Consider the following 21,981-nt stretch of genomic DNA (forward strand, 5'->3'; position numbering starts at 1 on the left):
AGTCTTGCCACTTTTCTCCTCTTCACTCGTTCTGCTCCCTCAGATTGGTCTCCTTTCCGTTCCTGAACTGCGGCAGGATTCTAACTTTCTCAGGCTGCCCTGTCTCTGGGAATACATTTGTGACCCTGCCCCTCAGGGTTACATATCCCACAAAAAACTCCTATGTACCCTTCCATCTCTGTTTAAGGCACAGCTTTCTCAGCGAAGTGTTTCTAGCCCACCCCACCCCCCTTCTCATCACATAATCCCACATTGTATTTATCCAAATTCTTATTTAGATAATTATGTATTTAATGGCTTTCTGCTGTGCTAGATGTAAGCTCCATGAAGGCAGAAACCAATTCAAGTTGCTGAGTACTATATTCTAGGCACCCAGCACAGCCCCAGGCTCACAGTAAGCACTCAGTAAGTATGATTTGGCTTAGCAAATTCAGCCTGCTCACATAACAGATGAACAAACCAAGGCTCAGAGAAGGGAAATAGCTTTCCCAAAGTCTTGCCATCTTTGGCAGAGCTGTGTTTCAAACCCTGGACTCTTAATCCACAGTTCCATCCTTAGTCCACATTGACACTGAAGTCACTCCAACCCCAAGAGATCCATCCATCCATAATCCAAAGGAGAGGATGAGACCTAAACCATGAAGACCAAAGATCTGTATTCAAATCCTGGATGCACTGGCCACTTAAACCTCATAAACTGTGGCAAAAATTAAACAAGGTTACGCGTACACTGTGGTTGGAATTAAATACAGTGAAATGTACACTGTGATTGGCATAAGGTCTGGCATGTATGGTCTCTCTAGAGATGTGGGGCTTTCTAGGACAGCTTATGAAGTGGGTCTTCAATTCCTGTGCATCCACCAGAATAGCAAGTACTTAGGAAGGCAGGAAAGCATTTCATAGTGAGCAGTTGCTGTTCCCCCAGGCAGCCAGCAAACAGTGTTTGATAAGGATGATAAACACATGATACTAATCTTACCACATAGAAGTGTGTTCAACATTCTAGCACACAGAGCCACGTGGCAGGCTATCCATCTTGGGAAGATGGCATTGCTGGCTAACTGACTTCTGCCAGCAATGTATGTACTAGGAATTTAAATTTTGATTTAAATGTACCTATAGCATTATTATTGAACCTACCAAAGGCTCTATTCACAAGTGGGCAAAAAGACTATCCATGACCCCAGCTCATACTCAGTCAATTCACAGACAGTTTCTCCCGGCCTCATCAAGAAAGGTGTGTGTCCTGGAAGCTTTCCAACCACTAGCTTATTAAAATGATGTTTCAGCCAATTCCTTAATCACCTATTTATTTTGCCCAAGATATTTCAGGCCCTGTGCTAGACCCCAGGGATCCCGCAATGATGAGACATGGCCTGTGCCCCAGGAAGCTCCCAGCCTACATTTTCAACAACAAAATTTTCAACAAACTACATTTGTATAGCCCTTCACAATCTACTAAGTGATTTTACTTCACCTTTTTATGCATCTTTCCAGGTATATTCATTATTTTTGTATATGCTTCCCTTATTCTGAGAAGAATTTGACATAAAATTTGTTTCCAGTTAAGATGAGGCAGGGGAGCTTAGGTAGCCTCATTTTGGCTTTAGAATAGGAAGGATTAATTCCTGGGTTCCTCCAGAAAGGTACACCATGGCAGACTGCTGAGTGGCTGCCCAGACACCACTGCAAACCCTGTGCCCTTGCTGCCTCTCACTACAGAGACTGAAGGGTGGGACACCCACGTGGCAGCCTCCCTTTCACTGAGATGTCACCACGCAACCTAGTTCTAGACACTGCAATGTCTTAGGAATCTCTTCAGGGGCTTCTATGAAAGCTTTTGCTTTGATTTTTAAGAAAAGACAGTCCCAGGTAGCTTGGCCTTTAGATCTTTCTTTACCACAGATCTGATGTCTGAACCTCTAACAGCCACTTTGCATCCAAGGAGCAATGAGGGAGTCACAAGGGAAAGACCCAGAGAATCAGAGCTGTTAGCCCTGATGTTGCTGAGCCAAAGAGACAATGACAGTGGCTAGATCCCTTCGGATTACTTACTAAATAAGAAAAACAAACCCATCAGTGCTTAAACCATTGTGGGAGAGGTTTTCTGTTACCTACAGCCAAATAGTCCTGGAACGTATAGTTCAGGGCATGATTAAGAACATGGCCTGTAGACTGGACACACGTGGGGCTGTGTGCCAGTTCAGTCACTCACTAGCTACGTAGTGTGGACAAAAGTTATTTAATCATTGGAGTCCAGTTTCCATCTTCTATGAAATGAAAACACTGTAACTGCCTATTTCACAGGTTTGCTGTTAGGCATATGTGAGATGGTGCAAGCTATGGTTTGGATATAGTTTGTCCCCACCAAAACTCATGTTGAAATTTGATCCCCAATGCAGTGGTGCTAGGAGGTGTGGCCTAAAAGGAGGTGTTTGGATCATGAGGGCCTCGCCCTTGTGGCTGGTGCCAATCTCAAGGTAGTGAGTTTTTACTTGGGCAAAACTGGATTAGTTCTCATGGAAATGAATTAGTTCCTGCAAAAGCAGATTGTCATGAAGCCAGCATGCTCCTTGGGTTTTGTCTCTTCACGTGTCCACTTCCCTCTTGACCTTTTCCACCACACTGTGATGCAGCATAAAAGTTCTAACTGGAAGCCAGGGCCATGCCATCGACCTTCTCAGCCTGCAGAACTATGAGCTAAATAAACCTCTTTACAAATTGCCCAGTCTCAGGTATAGTTATAGCAACATGAAATGGACTAAGACTGTGCACCTGAAGAATTTTTGTGCAACGTCTAGTTAAATGTGCAAATGATAAACTGTGGCCAATAAGAACATGAAAACGTAATTAATAACCTACTCATTAGGGAAACGCAAATCAAAACTACAATGAGATACCACTTCACACCCAACAGGATGGCTGTTACGAAACAAAAACAGAAAATACGTGTTGGTGAGGATGTGGATAAACCGTGCACTGCTGGTGGGAATGTCAAATGATGCAGCTGCTACGGAAAACAGTACGGAGGTTCCACAGAAAACTAAACAAAGAATTACCATACGGTCCAGCAATTCCACTTCTGGGCATATACCCAAAAGAACTGAAGGCAGGAACTTGAGAAGATATTTGTACACCCATGTTCACAGCAGCATTATTCACAAGAGCCAAAAGGTGGAAGCAACCCAAGTGTTGATTGACCAACAAAGAGATTTTTCAAATGTGGCATACAATGAAATATTATTCAGCATTAAAAAAGAATGAAATTCTGATATATGCTACAATATGGATGAGCCTTGAAGGCATTATGCTAAGTGAAATAAGCCAGACATAAAAATACAGATGCTGCATGATTCCTGCTTGATTTATTCGAGGCACCTAGAGTAGTCAGACTATTCACAGAGACATAAAGTAGAATGGTGGTTGCCCGGCGCTGGAAGAAAAGGAGAAAGAGTGTTTCCATATTGTAAGAAAAAAATTCTGGAGATAGATGCTGGTGATGGTTGCACTATAATGTGAATGTATTCAATGCCATCGAGGTGCACAGGTAAAAATAGTTAAAATGCTGATTTTTATATTTTACCACATTTTTTAAAAATAATTTTTAAACTATAATAAAATGGTAATTTGCAATACCAATACTAACATCTCACTGAGTTCATAAGGTGTCAAACACTGCTGGCTGGACACCCCTGGGTCAAGTCCTGCTATGCTTGACCCACTGTGGATTTGTCCTAGATCAACATATCTAAAAGGCATTTCATTCATGCAGCAAACAGGCACCCGTACTTGTCTCTCTAGGAAACCAAAGATGAGTCAAATCGTTTCCTGCCCTTTAGGAAGGCAAAACGATGTTCGAGAACAGCCGTACTCCAAGATCAGATGTAACATCTGCCCTGAAGAGAGGCAGAGATAGGTACAACATCCTCAGAGGGCAAGGCCACTGCTCCTGGCTTTGGGGGTTGAGAAAAGATCCAAAGAAGAGATGAAAATGGAGCTGGACTCCAAGAATGAGAACCTTTATTGCCGAAACAGAAGGAGTTTTAAAGATGATTCCAGGTAGAAATAGCTGCAATGTGAGCAGGGACGGCAGAGCATCTGTTTGGTTGGAGGGAATTGTCCATTAACATGAGCAGAAAAGATGACAGCCAGACACTGGGTAAGGAAGTCTTATCTTTATTTCATAGACGAGGACGGGAGATAAAGACGGGAGATAAAGTTGCATCCACAGCAACTAAGACTCTTCTAAGGATACACCCAAGTTCTCAAAAATTGTCAACTCACTCTGTGGTCAGCAGTATCTGGAGAATCCTCCAAATGACTAACATTGATTATCAGGGAAGGCAGCCCCACTTAGCTTCCGAGACCAACCCCTACACATCACTATTGTCTAGGCTATTATTTCCCAAGAGATGGAGGAGACACAGCAAACAGGCAAACACCTCAAAAGGCCTTTGTTACTAATGGATACCACAGGCCAGTCCTAAGCTCCCAAAGAGTCCCAGATGGGGTCTAAAAACCAGAGCAGGGCTTCCTTTCTAAAGCAACACTGAGTCTACCCTCCCAGCACAACTCCAACTCTGGGCACCTTGCTCTTTGAGAGCATTTACCCATGTTCTTCTCTCTATGGAAAGCAAGTACACTAGGCACAAGTAATTGAGGGAGGTGGGGAAGAAAAATGGACAAGAAGACCCAATCCAAAAAAAAATGTATTCCGTTGAGTCCAATTTTAAGAAATTATTTCAAAGTTCTAATCACTATAAATGATGAAACAATTCATGACAGAAATTGCAATTACCAAAGAAATGATCTGTTCTGCAACAGCAATTTTAGTGACATTTATAACACACAAGAAATCATGAAGCTTAATTATTTGAATTTACTGGGGCTACAGATGCCGTGTTGAAATCTAATTAAATAGATCCACCAAAACTGGCCAGCTGAAGAAATGGCAAAGTTGCTGAACCATGCACCGGTTTTTAAAAGCAGTTCGTGAACAGCCTCCAAATAGGCAGTGAGTAATGATCTATCTTTCTTCCTCAGCTGTCATTTGGGAAAAAAAAAAAAAAAGAGAGAGAGACATTTCTATATTGATCTTCAGTCCTTCACAATAGAATTTATTTCAACTCCTAAAACACATCCCCCATTCCGATGATCTTGGATAGATAAATGGAAATTCTTCCACTATTTACCCTGTAGGTCTTACATCCAAACTATATCAGATTTCAAGGAAGTACGTACAAATCCTTATGACTGAGAAAAAGGATTTCCTTTCTCAATTTCTTAAGAATGTTAACTGTTAAATATTAGCAGAAGTTGTGTAATTCCTATCAATGAACTGTTTGCTCAAATACTAAGTATTCCATGAAGACAAGATTCTGATTATAAAAGTAATCAAAGAAGAAAATATAGAAAATAGATACAGGTACTAAGAAGAAAATTCAAATTTCCAATAATCCCACTAACCATAATAACCACAATTAACATTTTGATCTCTTTCCTTTCAACGTATTTTCTAAGCATACATATTTTTTAATCACAATGTGAACATGTTATATTTATAATCTTACATCTTGTTCTGTCATTAAACACTGTATCAACTACATTTAATTTAACATAATTTCTGTAACGCTCTATTACTGTATTTATAGCTTGTTCCCAATTTTTAAACTTTCATCAATAAACTTAGACTCACGTAGGTAAACCTATGGCTGCATCTGATTAATTCCTTAAAAGGGATTTTAGAAAGAAACTCTGGGAACAACATTCATTGACTCCTTAAAATTTCTATTACTAATAAGACCTGCCAGACTGCTTTATCTAAATGTTATACCAATCTACATTTCTACCAATGGTGTAATGAATAGTCCAAATTAAGAACTCTTCTTTCCAACAGCATTACTAAACTTTCAGTAAATGTCTTATCAATTTTTTTCTGTATGTTCCTCTTTGTTTTACAAATTTTGGACATACTATTTTGTCTCCTACTGTTTCCACTTAACATTACAATCTTTGACTTAAGATATTAAGGGTTCTTTGGAAACATTCTCTTAATGAACATATATAAACCATCATATAAAATGTATTTCTTAAAGGTGAGAAGCATTGAAAGGTTTAAGACTTTTTCATGTTTATTAGCTATTTGTATTTCTTCTGTTAATTGCCAGCTTACATCCTTCACCAATTTTCCCACTTGGGTTTTAGTGTTGTTCTTATTTATATATTAACAAAATTAATCCATTTTTCCATATGTTTTCCCAAGATTTTTTTTTATCAGCATCTTAATTTTAATTTCCTGGGGAAGTTTTCTGACTTATAAAAATGTTAATTTTCTATAGAGTCATTTTCCTCCATGGGTATTTTGTTTGTATTGGCTTCCCTAATATCGCAGTTACCTACAATTTTCCTAGTTTTTAATTCTTTATTATTGCAATTTTTGCATCCAACCAAAATTTATTTTGGTATATTACATAAGGAAAGGCTCTAATCATATTTTTCCAAGTAGTTAATTTACAATATATTAATTCATTCTTTCCTTCCCTCATGCGTTAAGCCCTGTTTCATATTAGTCTCTGTTTCTAGACTATTCTATTCCATTCACTGGCATGTTCCTGCGATAATAACTACATGCTCTTAATTAGCATCTTTTGAGTACACTTTATATCTGGAAATGCAAATTTCCTCTATTATACATCATTTCCAAAAATTTCTGGCAATTCCAGCCAGTGTATTCTTACTTGGATTTGACACAATCCAAAAAAAGAAAGAAAGAAAGAAAACCCCAGCTGAGATGTTGATTGGACTGGGGTGAAATGATACATTACTTTGGAAAGAAGTGACATCTCCATCACACAGAGAGAAGCTGGCAGCACACATCTCCATTTATCTGAGTCTTCCTTTATGTCAGTCAGTAAATTTTTGTGATTTTCCTCATGTGGATTCTGCAACATTTCTTGTTATGTTATTCCTGTGTGTTTTATATATTTTTACTCCTAAGTAAACTACACCAAGCAAGGAAGGTCCAAGATGGGGGTGAGCCTAAATTTCAACACCCCATTGTGAAAGATATGCCTGTCTCTCCAGTGCCTGACAGAGAGGGCTCAACATTTCCTGAACGAATGAATGAATGAATGAAGAAATGAATGACAAATGGGCCCGAAAGCCCCGGAGTCAGGGCAGAGCTGGGTTGGCTAGACCATGTAACAGACTCACGATGGTTCTTGCATGCTCAATACCAACTTTACATTTTCAAAGAAAAATAAATCATCTTAAAATAATCATCCCATTACCTTGGATAGTTGTGCCATCATGGAACAGTCTCCCCACCACTCCCGACCCTCCATGCTAATAACCCGAAGAAGAAACATATGTGCCTCCAATCAGCGAATTCCGTCTGCCCTGGAAGGGAACGTCCATAGCCAATTTCCCTCTCGGAATGCGTTGACCAGGGTAGCGCCACTGTTTGCCTTTGTGAGAAAACGTCAGTCCTAACACTTCATTTTGAGGTATTTACACACACATACACACACACACACACACACACACACAGAAGCCACAAAGTGGAACCTGATGAACTGTCTAATTTCACACCAGTAGATTTAAGAAGGAAGATAAAGGGTCCCTTCTCCGCCAGAACGAGTTGGCGGCGGCTGCTGCACCACAGAGCGCGGCAGGAGGCACAGCAGACGGACGCCCTGTCGCAAGGAACATGCCTCAGGCTCCCCAAGTCAAAGTTAGCTGTAAAAACCCACCACAAAAGTAAGTGTCCAGATAGTTTATTTAGGCGAGGTTCAAGGACCCAACATGTGACTTACGAGGGTACAATGAGACAGTTAGGAGTATGCACTTGGAGTCAGACACTGGCTCCACCACCAAATGGCTCTGTGGCGATGGGCAAACCACAGCGTCTGGGTTTCGGTTTCCTTATTTGTAAAATCAAGATATTCAAGCCTCACTCGCTGGATTGGTGGAGGGTTACATAAACCAGAACGGGGAGGGTGGAAAGGAGACGAATGGTGGGGGACGGAGCGTGTGAGAGCGAGCGAGTCACAGGGTGGTGAGGGTGCAAAGGTAGTTTCACTGCTGGACAAGGAGTCCCAAGACTTGGTCTGGTTTCTGCTCCAGCTTCCGCACTGACCAGTTACGTGACAGCAGAGAAGTCTCTTCCCTTCTCCTGCCCTGAGCTTCCTCACTCACTCAAGTCTCAGCTGACCTGAGTAAACTGACTTGTTAACCAGCAACAGGGAAAGCTAAGAACCAACCAATTTAACATTTCAGATCCCAAAAGGCTGAGGAATTCATGCTATGAGGTTCCTCCAGAGGTATGGGGTGAGGGGGCTAAAGAAAGGAGTAATTGAAATTCCAGTCGAGACACAGTCAAGCCCCAGATTCCCTCTGCAGAGCTGAGCTACCTGCTCCTTGTCCGCCATGACAAAACACAGGAGGTTCGCTGACAGGTGTATCAGACGGTCTCTAAATTGAGGGACCCCCCAGCACAGGTTGAGGGCTGGGGTACTCACTTAAAGTAAAAGGATTAAACAAACAAAGGAGGATGCCGAGATACACACACACACACACACACACACACACACACACCCAGCCCTCTCATTCTCACTGGCTCCTGGCAATTCTAGCAGCCGCCCCTCACTCTCCAGTTAGGAGATGAGAAGAGTCTTCTCTGGGGGTCTGAGCAGCCCACAAGGACAGAACTAAAGGTACCAACACTGACTCTCAATAAACGGCCCCGCCAGATCACCCCCCCGCTCGGTGAGGCTCAGGGTCAACAAGCCCCACACATCCCAAAAGTTCTACACAGCTTTTTTGTCCCTCTTACAGATAAACCAACAATTAAATTATTCTCAGACACTGAGGGAAAGACTTTCACAGGAAAACAGAGATCGAAACACAGGGGAAGAGAAAGAAATCTGGAAGAGACCCTACTGGGAAGGGAAAAGACTTAAAAATAATTACCATGAATATGCTCAGAAAGATAAGGATACTGTAGCCATGAAATAAGAAAAGCATGGTATAATAAAAGAACATCTGGAACCCTAGAAAAAGAAGTCTTGGGAAGTTAAATTTACATATTTGTGTATATTCCAGACATGGAAACCTTGCTAGTTGGAAGACAAACTTGAGAAAATCTCCTAGAAAGTAAAGAAGAAAAGAAGGAGAAAGAGAGAGAGAGAGAGAGAGAGAGAGAGGCAGGGAGGGAAAGGGGGAGGAAGAAGAGGGGGAGGAAGTAAGTTTGCAGAGCCCCAGAATGTAACTGTAGGGCCAAGTCTGTACAGCCCACTTTGGGATGTTCATTAATGAGGAAAACCAAGACTAACGGGCATGACTGGGTTACGGACTCTTATACGTGAAATTTTCTGATTACGTCAGGGGTTAACTCCTGCCACTTGCTGTTTACAATCTTTTTTTAATGACCTCTCCAACTTGCCTGAATAGCATCTAGTGGGCATAACTGCACCTTTGCTATGAGCAATCATCTTACAGAACTCAGAATTGGATTTTGAATCTAAACCACATTAAGGTGAAGTGTTGATATAAATGGAAACGGTGCAGTGATTTGGTTCCCTGGAAGTCACATTTTATTTTTTATACTTCAATTTGATTTAAGCTTTTATTCTTATAATCTGCAAGTTTTATTTTTTCCCCCAAAGCCTATTGCCTCAAAAGCAAATTTCAGAAAAAAATAAGCCTGTCTAATATGGGAAAAGAAAGATAAATGTCTTATGAAAATGGTGTCTATTGACCTAGATCCTGCTGAGTGAGCAGGTGAATCCTTAGGTGCAAATGAGGCACTTACTGCTGCCATTCAGCCTTGGGAGGCTTCATTTATTATACGACTATTGGAGGGCAATAATAGTTCTTTAATAACCTGAAGAGCAAAGGAGTTTTCTAATATGACAACTGATCCTCGTTCACTCGTCTGAAAAACGCTGAGCATTCGTCACAACTACTCCCGCGATTCTGGACAGAAATAAGTGACCCACAATCAAATGTTCAACGTGAGAGTGTCTGAGAAGGAACCTACCAACCGCCACTGGAAAACTGATGAGGTTTCTCCAATCTCTTTATAATCTTCTTTTCCAATTTTCCTGGGCAACAGGACCAGCCTCAGCAGCATCTGCCACGGAGACGTCTGAAGTGCTAGCACAGAAAATCGCTGGGGTGCGAGGCCAAGGGCTGCCTCAAGACCTCACCAAGGAAACCACCTCCTTTCTGCAGCCTTTGTTTTCTCAGGTACAGGATAAAGAGATTGAAGGTTCCTTCCAGCTCCCAAAGTCTGTGATTCCAACTTTTATCAAATCGTACTACTTAGTAAGATAAATCAAATCAGCAGTCGCAGCCACCTGCCAGGCTTAAACCACTGCTCACCGCAGGCGAGTGAGCAAATGCAGACTTGCAGGCCTGCCTGGCACACGGGAAGGGAATGGGAAAGTGGCTAATGGCACAGCTCCGCAATCCCTTCGGAGACTCTGACCCCCGGGTCCCAGTCACACAGGGCTGGCAGCTGTGCCTTGTGCTGCGTGGACGGCAACACCAATCCACTGTGCATGGGCCATTGACTCCTGGGTAATTCATTAACAAAAGAGCACAGAACCACCCTGGTGACAAAAGAAAATCCATAAGCAAGAAGCCTCAAACAAAGGGCATGTTTCTGTCTATGTGTTAAGAATTGGCTTTTAAAAGGACACTCACGCCAGGTCTCTGGGGATGAGCAGTTACCTCTTCACAACTAGACAGGTGCAGAGCTCCCAGTAGAGCCAGAAAGCATGCTCCCTGTAAGAATGAAGGGCCCAGAGCTACCCCTAAAGGTCACTGGGTATGTGATAGCGTCACAATTTCCTGAGTCTCAGAAACAGCCTCCTTCTATTTCTAAGGAAGCAAAAGAACAAAGCCAGTCAGCAACAGGCCTGGAGTGTTCATTTACTGATGACATTCCTGCAGACCTTGATCCACGACGCTGAGGACTTCGGCTAATCCTCAGGCCTCAGCTACTCTAGCTTCAGACTAAGGCTTCTGCATGCATTGTTTTAACTATTGTGGGTCATTCATCCACCTCCTTCTTAAACGGTTTTGCTAGCCCTTCGTGGTCTTCAGTGACAATCATAGTTTAGGGGGAAAAAAAAAAAAAAGATTCAGGCTAAAGAGGCTCTGACTCGGATAAGACACTGGCCCAGAGCAAATAAAGGGAGACACAGAGAGTAACTGGGAAGGCCAGGGAGAACAGGGTCCAAATCCTCAATTTGCCATTCATTAGCAATGGAATCTTGGGCAAATAGTTAACTTACATCAATATAGTTTCTCTACCAGTAAAATGAAGATGATAATATTACCTAACTCACATGGTTGTATGAAGAATTAAATAAGATAGTACATGTACGACACTCAAGTACATTACACCTTGCACATAGCGGGTGATCCATAAATGTCAGATACAAGTGTGTACCTACACTCAACAAACTGAGGACCCCCACAAACTCTTCACAACACAGCTAGACAATTCAAACACCAGTACCTTAGGTAAAAGCTGACCCATCTTGTGCACTCAAGGAAGAAAATAATAAATACGCAATTGCCAACAAGGAAAAAAACAGAACTAATTATAGCCGGTCGTCTGTGCCTTGTGCCCAACAGAAAATGAGTTTGTTGCTAGGCTCCTTTTTTGGCCACCATTCACGGTGCAATTAAATCACTGGCATTGTTTTCCATGCTCCATTTTAAATCGCTTCCTTGTCCAGGTCTCCATTATGTAGGCTGCTCAGTGGGCCCAGCAGAGAAACCGGCCCAGTAGCCAACCCCCCCACAACTGGTACCTGTAATGGTCAAGTTCCTCAAATTTGACATCTGCCCAAGTTGCTGAGGTCACCTGAAGGAGGAGTTTTTTAGACTCTGGAGCCTCCATCTATGCTGCCACCACCAGTCCCATCAGGTGGCAAAGAACATGGGCTTTGGAAAATGACAGGTCTGCCACTTTGGCTGGACAGCTAACTATGGACATGTTAGCTAAACTTTAAGCCCATGAGTTGAGGCTAATACCGCCTACCTGCAAGGCTGTTACGGGTTCACAGATTGAGGTACTTGGACTTTCCAGTGTAGTACCTGAATCACACACCTTCGATTCACAGCAACAGCTGTTCCTGCCATGCCCTTAGGTTTCCTCCTCACCCTCTCGTTAGCCCTTCTCAGCGTGCACTCACTTTTTCTTGCCTCCCCCTTAAACACTGGTATCCCCAAGGCTTAGTCTTTGTCTGCTTCTCTGACACACACTCTCCCTGAACAGTGTCATCCACTGTGATGGTTTCAACCACCACCCAGCCTGCTGGCTCCCAGATGGCTGTCTCCAGGCCAGTCTTCCCTCCCAGACCCCAGATCGCTATTTCCAGATCCATACTTGACTTCCTTATCCAGCCGCCCCATGGCCCTCAACCATTCATCTGAAACAAACTTCAATACCACGGCTCACCGAAGCCTGTTCTTCCTCAGCTACCCTCACCAGCCCTCTCTCCAGACAGCCATGGGTTCACACAGCACTGTGGGCTGCACCTTCCTGCCAGTTCTCACACTAGTGCTGCCTTCCCCCATTCCATTACTTCTGCCCAGCTCAGGCCCTCACCCCTAATCTGGTCTCCAGTCATGCTCCCTGCTCCTCCATCCTCTCCCCTGCCTCCTGAATCGTCTCCCTAACTTGAAATCCTCCTCTGTTGTTTGCAATCCTAAGATGGCCCCACCATCTAAAAGTAGGATAAAGACATCCTCTATTATCAAACCTGGACACTTTTGAGAATGAAGGCGGACACCAGTCATCATTATACCAGGATAACAAGTATGCACTGGGACTGACTGTCCTGGGCAAATTGAGATGTGCTGTCACCTTCCTATAAAGGGTGGGCCTCAGCCAGGCTCACAGGCCCTTCGTGGTCTAGCTTCTGTGAGGGCATTCTTGTCTCCCATCTCTGTCACACACCATCTGCTCTGGCCTTATGGACTGTTCCCCACATCCCCCTGCATCAAGCTCTTCCCCAACTGGCACATCCTGCTACCTCTGCCTAGATGCTCCCACTGTCCCCCAAGAAAGCTCCTACATCCACCCACACTACCTTCTTTGGGATGTCCTCCCAGCTCCCTGGGACACCCTGGGTCTTCTACCCCCACCCTCTCGAGCACCATATACACACCTCTGTCTGAGCACGCATCACATGGGCTCTACCAGTGTCACAACAGCATCTAGTGCAGAATGCAGTGTAAGTGTCCAAGGTTTATTAAATATGTAAGCTTCCAATCAATGACCCCCCTTCTCTGGGCTTCTGAGCCCACACTGGACAAGAGTGCTGAGTCACAGCAGAGATGACAGACAGACCCAGGTACACTAGGACCAAGCCACTAAGCCTCCAAGGAGATCAAAACCAAAACTCTCCAATAAGCTTTTGAGATACAACCAGAACTCTAGTTCTTCTTCCTGAGGCTCTGCTATTTGTTAACATTTTTAGGTGCAAGTAACAGAACCACCCTCGCTCCATCCCAGGATGGCCTAAGGAGAAGAGAATCTATGATGCCGTCACAGGAAAGCTGACAGGGTGTGCGGGCAGAACTACAGCCAGGCCCTGGAGTGGAAATCACCCTCTGCTAACCATTCTCTTCCCCTTCTCCACCCTCCTGGCAGGGACCAGATGTCCACTTCCCAGCTCCCAAGCGCACACAGACCCAGCTACCCAAGTTCCTCTCCCAGTTCCTGGTCCGAATTCCCAGGAAAAGAGACTCTGATCAGCCCAGCTTGGGTGAGGGGCCTGTCCCCAGCTCAATCAATGAAGACATCAGGCAGGATGCTTCCAGACAGCATGGCCATGGAGGGGCCCACTACTATACACAGTGGGGAATGAGGCAGAGTGACAGGGCTCATGTGAGCTAGGGACACACTCCAAAAGGCAACTCCACTGCCAGCTCCACCCTGGACAGTTTGTTTTCTACCCTTCCCCCTGACTATGTCATTTTTCCTCTGCTAGAATTATCTTCGCAAGTTTTCTGCCCATTTTTCAGAACTGAGAACAAACGTCACATCCATGAAGCTTGGTAGGGTTAATTCTATCTAGTTTCAAAATGCTATTTACTCTGCTTTAGGAAGCTGCATTTTATTTATGATCACGCTTTTTCTTCAACCCTGTGAAGGGTCTACTGAAGTTCAGTACAGCCAGATTGAAAAACAAATGCCCCTCCGGTGTGCTGAGCACCGAGCGAGGGGCAACCAGAGAGACTTGGGAAGCTTATAACCTCATAGGGAGTAACGTGTAAGGTCCCCAAAGAATTTCATACAAGTTTTGAGTGAGGAAAGGTAAGAGGGAGTCAAAGGTGAATGCAAACATTTTCTGAAAAAGGTTAATTCAAAGGTGATTTTTTTCATGTTATAGAAGAACTTTTCCATTTTCAAAATGATTTAATCCAACAATCGTGTAATAGTCAGCTCCTTGGAAGCATTAAGTTCAAAAGTTGACTTTTGCACATGGCATCAGAAGCACATCTTCTGTGTAAAGGAAAGGAAACCCACACAGGACTTCAGACACTTCTCACTGCTGAGACTGAGCATAAAATCACTGCAAGCTAATAGATATATTATGCTCTAAAACGAATGGTATTCAGATCCCTGGCACTAAACAGTTTTATAAATTCCAAGAGGGTGCATGAAGGAGTAGGAGGAGCTCACAATTCAAACTGGGAGCTAGGCCTCGTTCTGGCTCCACCATTCACCACTTTCCTAATCAGGACCCCAAATTCATCCTCTATTAAAAAAAAAAAAAGAGAGAGAGAAAAGAACAAAAAAAGGGAGGTTGAAATAAAAGCTTTCTGAAATCCCTTCCAGCACTAAAATTCTATGTTCTCCATTAAATTATGTATACGCAGGCACCACAATATCCCTTTGGACTTAAATATCACACCAAAAAGCAGTGCTGGGCATTTATTAACAATAAAAATTCAAATGATGCAGAAAAATGGTTATGTTTTATCTTTCAGGGAGATGGAAGTGCCCAAAGCCTTTTCTCTGGCTGTACCTTGTATAAATTTGTTAACAGCAGAGTCACCGCAATTAAACCAAACCTAATGATGCAACTAATCAATGCAGCTGCAGAAAATGACACAGCGTTTGGATCTCCAGAGAGCAGTTGGGCCGGAAAAAACCAGACCACGGAGGCTACCCAGACATGAACGGTAGAAACCCACCACAGCAGGGACCCAGAGGCAAAGGTAGTCTTCCCTTTGGTCTCTGCAGGACCCCACAGGTAAGAGATCCCAAAACAAGTCTAACCTGGATTCTAAGGAATCCCCACAGGAGATGTGAGATGCAGAATATGAGAAAATTGAGGATATGCCAACACCAGGGAAAAGAGAAAAGACAGGCACAAGTCAACATGGCTTAGGGACTACAAATGCAATGATTCTCTTGTAATTGTGATTTAAAAAAAAAAAAAAACACATAACATAAAATTTACCATCTTAATCATTTTTAAGTGTGCAGTTCAGTACTATTAAGTCCATTCATATTGTTGTGCAACCAATCTGCAGAAATTCTTCATCTTGCAAAAATGAAACTCTAAAGCCATTAAACAGAATCCCATTTCCCCCCTCCCCCGGCTCTTGGCATCCACCATTCTATTTTCTGTTACTGTGAATTTGACTGCTTTGGGTACCGCATGAAATGCAATCATACAGAAGGTGCCTTTTGTGATTGCTGTAGCATGAGACAGGATTTCCTTCCTTTTTCAGGCCGAATGGTATTTCGTTGTATGTCTATACCACATTTTCTCTATCCATTCATCCACTGATGGATACTTGAGTTGCTTCCACCTCTTGGCTACTGTGACTAACGCTGCTATGAATATCAAATATGGGTGTACAGATATGGTGATGATTCTTATAAGTGGATTCTCATAAACAGAAATGGAAGAAAAGGTCAGCCTAATTTTTTTCATTGGTTACTAATATTAAAATATGTTATCACTCCTTCTTGCCTAAGTCGGAGAAGAGGAGGGCGACAGCTGAGAAAGGCCTTCACCAGCAGGGGAGAAGGATGTCCGCACACAAGGACTGCTACGAGTGCTACCTACAGCATGCCACTGCACACAACGGGGAGACCACGACCCAGCCACAGGGCTGTAGCTTCTCCCTAAAACAGTGGTCCCCTATTTTTTCTGTTTCTATACAAGGAGACTCCTTTAAATATCTAAAAAAAAAAAAAAAAAAAAAAAATCTTAATTAAAAAAAAGTACACAGTGACAAAAAGCTCTTGGCAATTCAGAGGTGTTTTAAAATAAATCAGTATATTACACTCAATAGCACACATATAATAGGCAAAGCTTGACAAGCATGTTGATTCCCAGACTTGAAATCTACAGATGACCCACCATCGTGCCACAGCCACCACCCCACCCAGGCGTCTGAGGTCCAGAGGTGGAGAATTAGAAACCTGGCAGTTTCTTCAGGGCCCTGAGGTTGGGAGGATTGGACAGAAGAATTCCACTGTGATGTGCAACCCCTCAGATTCCAAAACACGTATAGACGCCCCCTGAGCCCCTCTGTACCTAGACTCCTATTGGGGCCAGGACTCCGCACACACTTTCCTAACTAAATGGAATTCAAATGTAGGTGAGAATGCATGAATGAAAAATAATCAGATATATTTTTAAATTTTACTAGTAAGATTTTCTTGTACTTAAGTTTTCAAACAGCAATATATTTAAGGACATATTTTTCCTATCAATCAGTTTGAATCATTAATTCAGAATTAATTCAATGATGATTTCAGATTCCCAAACACCAAGTTCTCCATTGTTCTGTCATTCACAGAATTAGCAGACACTTCGTACAAATATATCCTGCAGTTGGTACCTGCTCTTCTTTCTGTGCCTTCCCAGTTTTCCTCCTTCACTAGGGCAGGGCCCTATGCAGAAAAGTCCTGCCTGGGGAAGGAAGGTCGGCCCTTCCACAGGAATTTGGCCTGAGATCTGATTTCTGCTGAGCTGTCAGCTGGGTGCCAGGGAAGCGAAACAGCACTCTTCATTAAGGTGTCACTTCTCTTCCACAACCTTCCAGTGATCTCCCTCCCCTCAGGCCCTGCTTCAAGGCACTGGAACAGCTAAGCAGCCTGGAAGGAGATACTTGGCTTTGGCCCCCAGGACACATGTGGGACCAGTTGCCCCAGCGCTCTTTCCAGCCTGCTGGCTGGCCACAGTCACAAACTAGAAAATGATTTCTTTTCAACTGACCCAAGGGCCCAACACTTTCTGCCCCGTCAGACAGAAAAAGCCAGCGTCCTCCAGCAGACCACAGCCACTCCTGGACCACATGTCATGGATGTGCACCACCTGCACTACGATTTTAACCTCAGAATATTTCCTGCTCCACCCTGCCTCTATCCTCTAGGCCCTGAATACGATGTCAGTTTCTTTAGAAAGTAGTTTTAACTTTAGCTCTGATACAACATTTTTTAAGAATCTTGAGCACTTCTGATTTATCTGTGTTTCTGTGGCCAAAAAGAGGAGACAGCTTCACAGACAAAGAGGGGCTCTGCCAAGTGGAAACTGTGAGGTTTGGGAGCCTCCTGCCTATGGAAGCCCCAGTTTCCTCATCTGTAAAATGAGGTAGTAATACCCATATCTAAGGATTATATAAAGTAGCGTTCATAAAAACTCTAGAAGAATGTGTCTGACATAAACACGGTAGACACCCCCAAAAAAGGGTAGGATCTTCCTCCCTCGATGTAAAAAAAGCCCAGGGAATTTTCAAGCTCTACCCTTGGGGGAGTGAGATGTTGGGGTGAAGGAGGGTGAGAAGATTAAGGGCCTTCTAAAGGCTTCTCTGCTTCAATAGCTTTCACTCAAATGCCAACTGATGGCAAATTTCAGAGGACCTCTGGCTCCCCGCCTGTCCTGGGGAATTGATCACGCTTGATAATGAGCTTATCATCAACAATTGGGGTAGAATGAGCTCAGTTCCACTCCGACATTGAGTCTTGTCCTTTTCAGCCTCAGTCCCTGTGTGGCATCCTGTGCCAACACATGCAAGCCTGCTCTGTTTTCACTTGGGCATCCCAAGACATAAAGGCAGGTGGGGGTATCTACGCATGCTTATGTCAAAGCCCCCAGTCTCTCTCAGTGTAGCAACTCCACTTCTCTGAAGACACCGATAATCCCCACTCCTGGCCCAGTCTCGGAACAGACCTCCCCTTCCCAGAACTCCTAAAACTTCAGGTAAACCACAGGCCAACAGCTAGGTCACCTCTTCCTCTTTAATCCTCATTCTAAAATAGAACAGCTTCCCCATTCTGATGTATATACCATGCTTACTATACTGCATGCTCCCTGCGGTCAGAATCCACGCTCTATCACCCCATCTCCGCCTACCCCCAAGCACCCCCACACAATGCACAATTTTTCAGAAAGTGACTTATAACAATACACATTTTCAATGTTGCCCAAGCTCACATTTCAGCCTTAGCAGGGGTGAACTCAGTGCTATTGCAGCGCTTTTTACAATGTCTTCAATTTTGTAGGACATCTGTCACCTCCTTTTCTTCCTTTTTTTGTGACAATAAACACAAACAGAAGAATTACATTAAGCACAGACTCTTGAAATCTACCTCAAAGTTATATGAAAGATCTTCACTAATCCAGCTAATGTGCTTTCCCTCTAACGCCACCAAAATCTAGTTCTCATTTGAATATTTAACAAGCATCATCTCGGTACATCTCTTTCCCTTGATCTATGTAAAAATAAAAAATAGATTTAGCCCATTCAGGCTGTGTTTGGTCCTGCACATACATTTTCTGCCTCCATTTGAAATCCTAATCCTATTGCAGCACACTAATTCCAGTTTGTATAAGATGCTGCCAGCAAAATCCATTGATTTGCTTCACCCATTTATATTAGTTTCCTTCAGCAAGTCCTATAACTTTTTAGCTCAGTAATTATGCATGTATGTTTTCTACTTCTACAGATTAGGATAATTTCACAGACACTACAGGTTGGGTTTCCTTTATCCAAAATGCTTGGGACCAAAAGAGTTTTAAATTTCAAATTTTTTCAGATTTTGGAATATTTGCATTATATACTTATTCCAGTTGAGCATCTCATCCCAAATCTGAAAATAAAAAAATGCTCCAATGAACATTTCCTTTGAGTATTATGTTGGTGTTCAAAAAGTTTCAGATTTTGGAGCATTTCAGATTTTGGATTTTCAGATATGGGATAGTCAATTGGTATAATAACTGCATATTTTAGACCATTAACCACACAGAGAACCTTAAAAATACGTTTTGTAAAATAAACCAAGATCTAATGCTCTACATTTGTGGTACATAATCTCACCATCATGTGCTACGTGTGCATTTTGTATCACAATGATAATTTTGGCTAGATGAGCTTTTTGCCAAGGAAATTTTTTTGTATCAATTCTTCTGGCTTATTGTTATGCAGACTAAGAAAATATAAAAATGGAGTGTTTTTGCCAAGTCATTATGAAGCTGTCATTTTGAAAGGGTGGAGCTTATTGAATCCCAAATGATTTTTGCATCCTTTCTCCCATTTGAGTTGACTATTACCTACTGCCACGTAGGAACATAATAAAAGTGAATCTGATTGAAGGTTTATAACATAGTTTTTAAAAAACTCTCCCTTTTTAATGTGAATGTGTCTAACAGACATCCTGAAAAGACTATATGTGCATGGGTGACATGCCCCACCAAACCTCATGTAATAATTCTTAGCGAAAACAACAACAACAACAATAAACACAAATTTCCAGGACATAGTTTTGACCCACAATGGTACTTGTGTTTTTATCACTTGCATTTCAGATACAAAACTATAGTTTCACTCTTGGCTTACATGGCATCCCTAGTACATGGGTAATTATTTATCCTGTTTTCTCTACTGCTCTTTTAGCTCTATGAGGGCCCAGATGTAAATTTTCAATACATACATATTAAATTGAATATCACTTTTTTTTCCTGGTGCTAGTACCAAAGTGGCACAGCTACTTAGGTAGAAAAGAAAGCCCTGTTTCCTGAGAATTTTCTAGGGCACTAGTACCGTAAGAATCCAGGACACCTTAAAGCCCATAAATTTGAGTTTTAGGAAAAGAAAAAGTGGAGGTTATTTGACTTTTTAAATCCTTTTCTACCTTACCATGTTCTTCACCTTCATTCAAACCAAAGGCAAATATCGGAGGGCTGTGCTTTCCTCAAATGTCACAACCAGCTGGTTTGCTTAGCAAAATAAGGCATGTTTCTGAAATAAAACTCAAAACCAGAGCCCATTTGGTCCTTCCAGAAAGTGATTATGGAATTCACTGTCAACACAAACAGTACCAGAAGCTCAACTCAAACCCCCTGATTCCACTAAAAAGCAGTGCAGGGAATTCAGAGTGAGAAGCTGCTTCACATACACCTCTCATTAAAAATAATTGTCAATTCCCTGTGTATTCTCTGTGATACTCCAGGGTACTACAAGACAGGAAAAATGAAAACATAAGCTTTACCAACTTTACCAAAAACAGCCCAGTAGTAAGAAACTCTCCCAGTATCTTAGACCAAGAGAAATGGGGCCCAAAATATCAAGGCACTGAAAGCTAAAAAAAAAATTACTGGCCGGGCGTGGTGGCTCACGCCTGTAATCCTAGCACTCTGGGAGGCCGAGGTGGGCGGATCGTTTGAGCTCAGGAGTTCGAGACCAGCCTGAGCAAGAGCGAGACCCCATCTCTACTAAAAATAGAAAGAAATTATACGGACAGCTAAAAATATATATAGAAAAAAAATTAGCCGGGCATGGTGGCTCATGCCTGTAGTCCCAGCTACTCGGGAGGCTGAGACAGGAGGATCGCTTGAGCTCAGGAGTTTGAGGTTGCTGTGAGCTAGGCTAACGCCATGGCACTCACTCTAGCCTGGGCAACAGAGTGAGACTCTGTCTCAAAAAAAAAAAAAAATTACTTTGGCTCAAGGCAGTATAATCATATCCAATTCTCAATTTTTTTTTTTTTTTTTTTTTTTTTTTTTTGAGACAGGGTCTTGCTCTCTTGCCCAGGCTAGAGTGCAGTGGTGTTATCATAGGTCACTGCAACCTCAAATTTCTGGGCTCAAGCGATCCAGCTGCCTCAGCCTCCCAAGCGGCTGGGACTACAGGCATGCACCGCCCCCCCCCCCCCCCCCCAGCTAATTTTTCTACTTTATGTAGAGATAGGGGCCTGGCTATGTTGCTCAGGCTGGTCTCCAACTCCTGGCCTCCAGCAATCCTCCTACCTTGGCCTCCCAAAGTGCTCAGATTACAGGCATGAGTCACCGTGTCGGGCCCTCAATTCTTTATTTCTTTCAGTATGGCAGAATCCAGCCGTGAGTATCTAGAGCTCTAAGTTTAAGGAGCAAAAGGCTTCATTCCATCCAAGGCTGTGCTCTTGTTCAAGAATAGTTTTCTTGTAAGCCTATCAGCACCATGGATAGCTCCAAGCAGCATTACTGAAAGCTAGATGTTACCACTGCTCCATATATGGTATCTATGTCACAACAGTGATGCAATTTAGGGGGTAGAGTAAGAGAAGGTCAAGATGTCCTTCTGTTTTATTTTGCCCTGTTCTGTGGGGGAACAGGGAATGTAGAGAATAGAAAGTAAATGAGAAGTCAAGGTCTTAGAAGTCTGATGTGACTGTAGTCGAATCTCCTTTGTCCCCTGGGTTTCACTTCTCCAAACTAAATTTAGCTGTTTGTGCATGGATGAATGCAAATACATACCATGCTCCCTAATGGCAATTATTATGGTGCATAAGGATGTTACAATCAAGAATGGAAGACAAATATTTGGGATCAAGAAAAAAATGTAGGGGAGACAAAATCTCACAGTCCATCAATTATATTCAAGGATAGAGTAGGTGAGAATAGTGAAAAATCAATCTTAACATGATAAAATAGGATTAGAGGTGTCTCTGTTAGTGTG

At 42.8% G+C, this 21,981-nt stretch overlaps 1 protein-coding gene across 2 annotated transcripts in view; it reads right to left on the reverse strand.

Moving 5' to 3' along the window:
* Positions 1-21,981, reverse strand: part of SPOCK1 (SPARC (osteonectin), cwcv and kazal like domains proteoglycan 1) — a 460,391-nt gene that overhangs the window by 396,091 nt on the left and 42,319 nt on the right. Inside the window, exon 1 of one of the 2 annotated variants that reach the window (XM_069484075.1) lies at positions 10,040-10,270. The exons of the other annotated variant lie outside the window; for it this stretch is intronic. Within the exon in view, the coding sequence (XP_069340176.1) occupies positions 10,040-10,132 (93 nt within the window). The 5' untranslated portion in view covers positions 10,133-10,270. Of the gene's footprint in view, positions 1-10,039; positions 10,271-21,981 lie in introns of those variants that run through there. 2 annotated transcript variants of the gene reach the window in all.

Source organism: Eulemur rufifrons, chromosome 10 (genome assembly GCF_041146395.1).
Source record: "Eulemur rufifrons isolate Redbay chromosome 10, OSU_ERuf_1, whole genome shotgun sequence".
Lineage (NCBI taxonomy): Eukaryota > Metazoa > Chordata > Mammalia > Primates > Lemuridae > Eulemur > Eulemur rufifrons.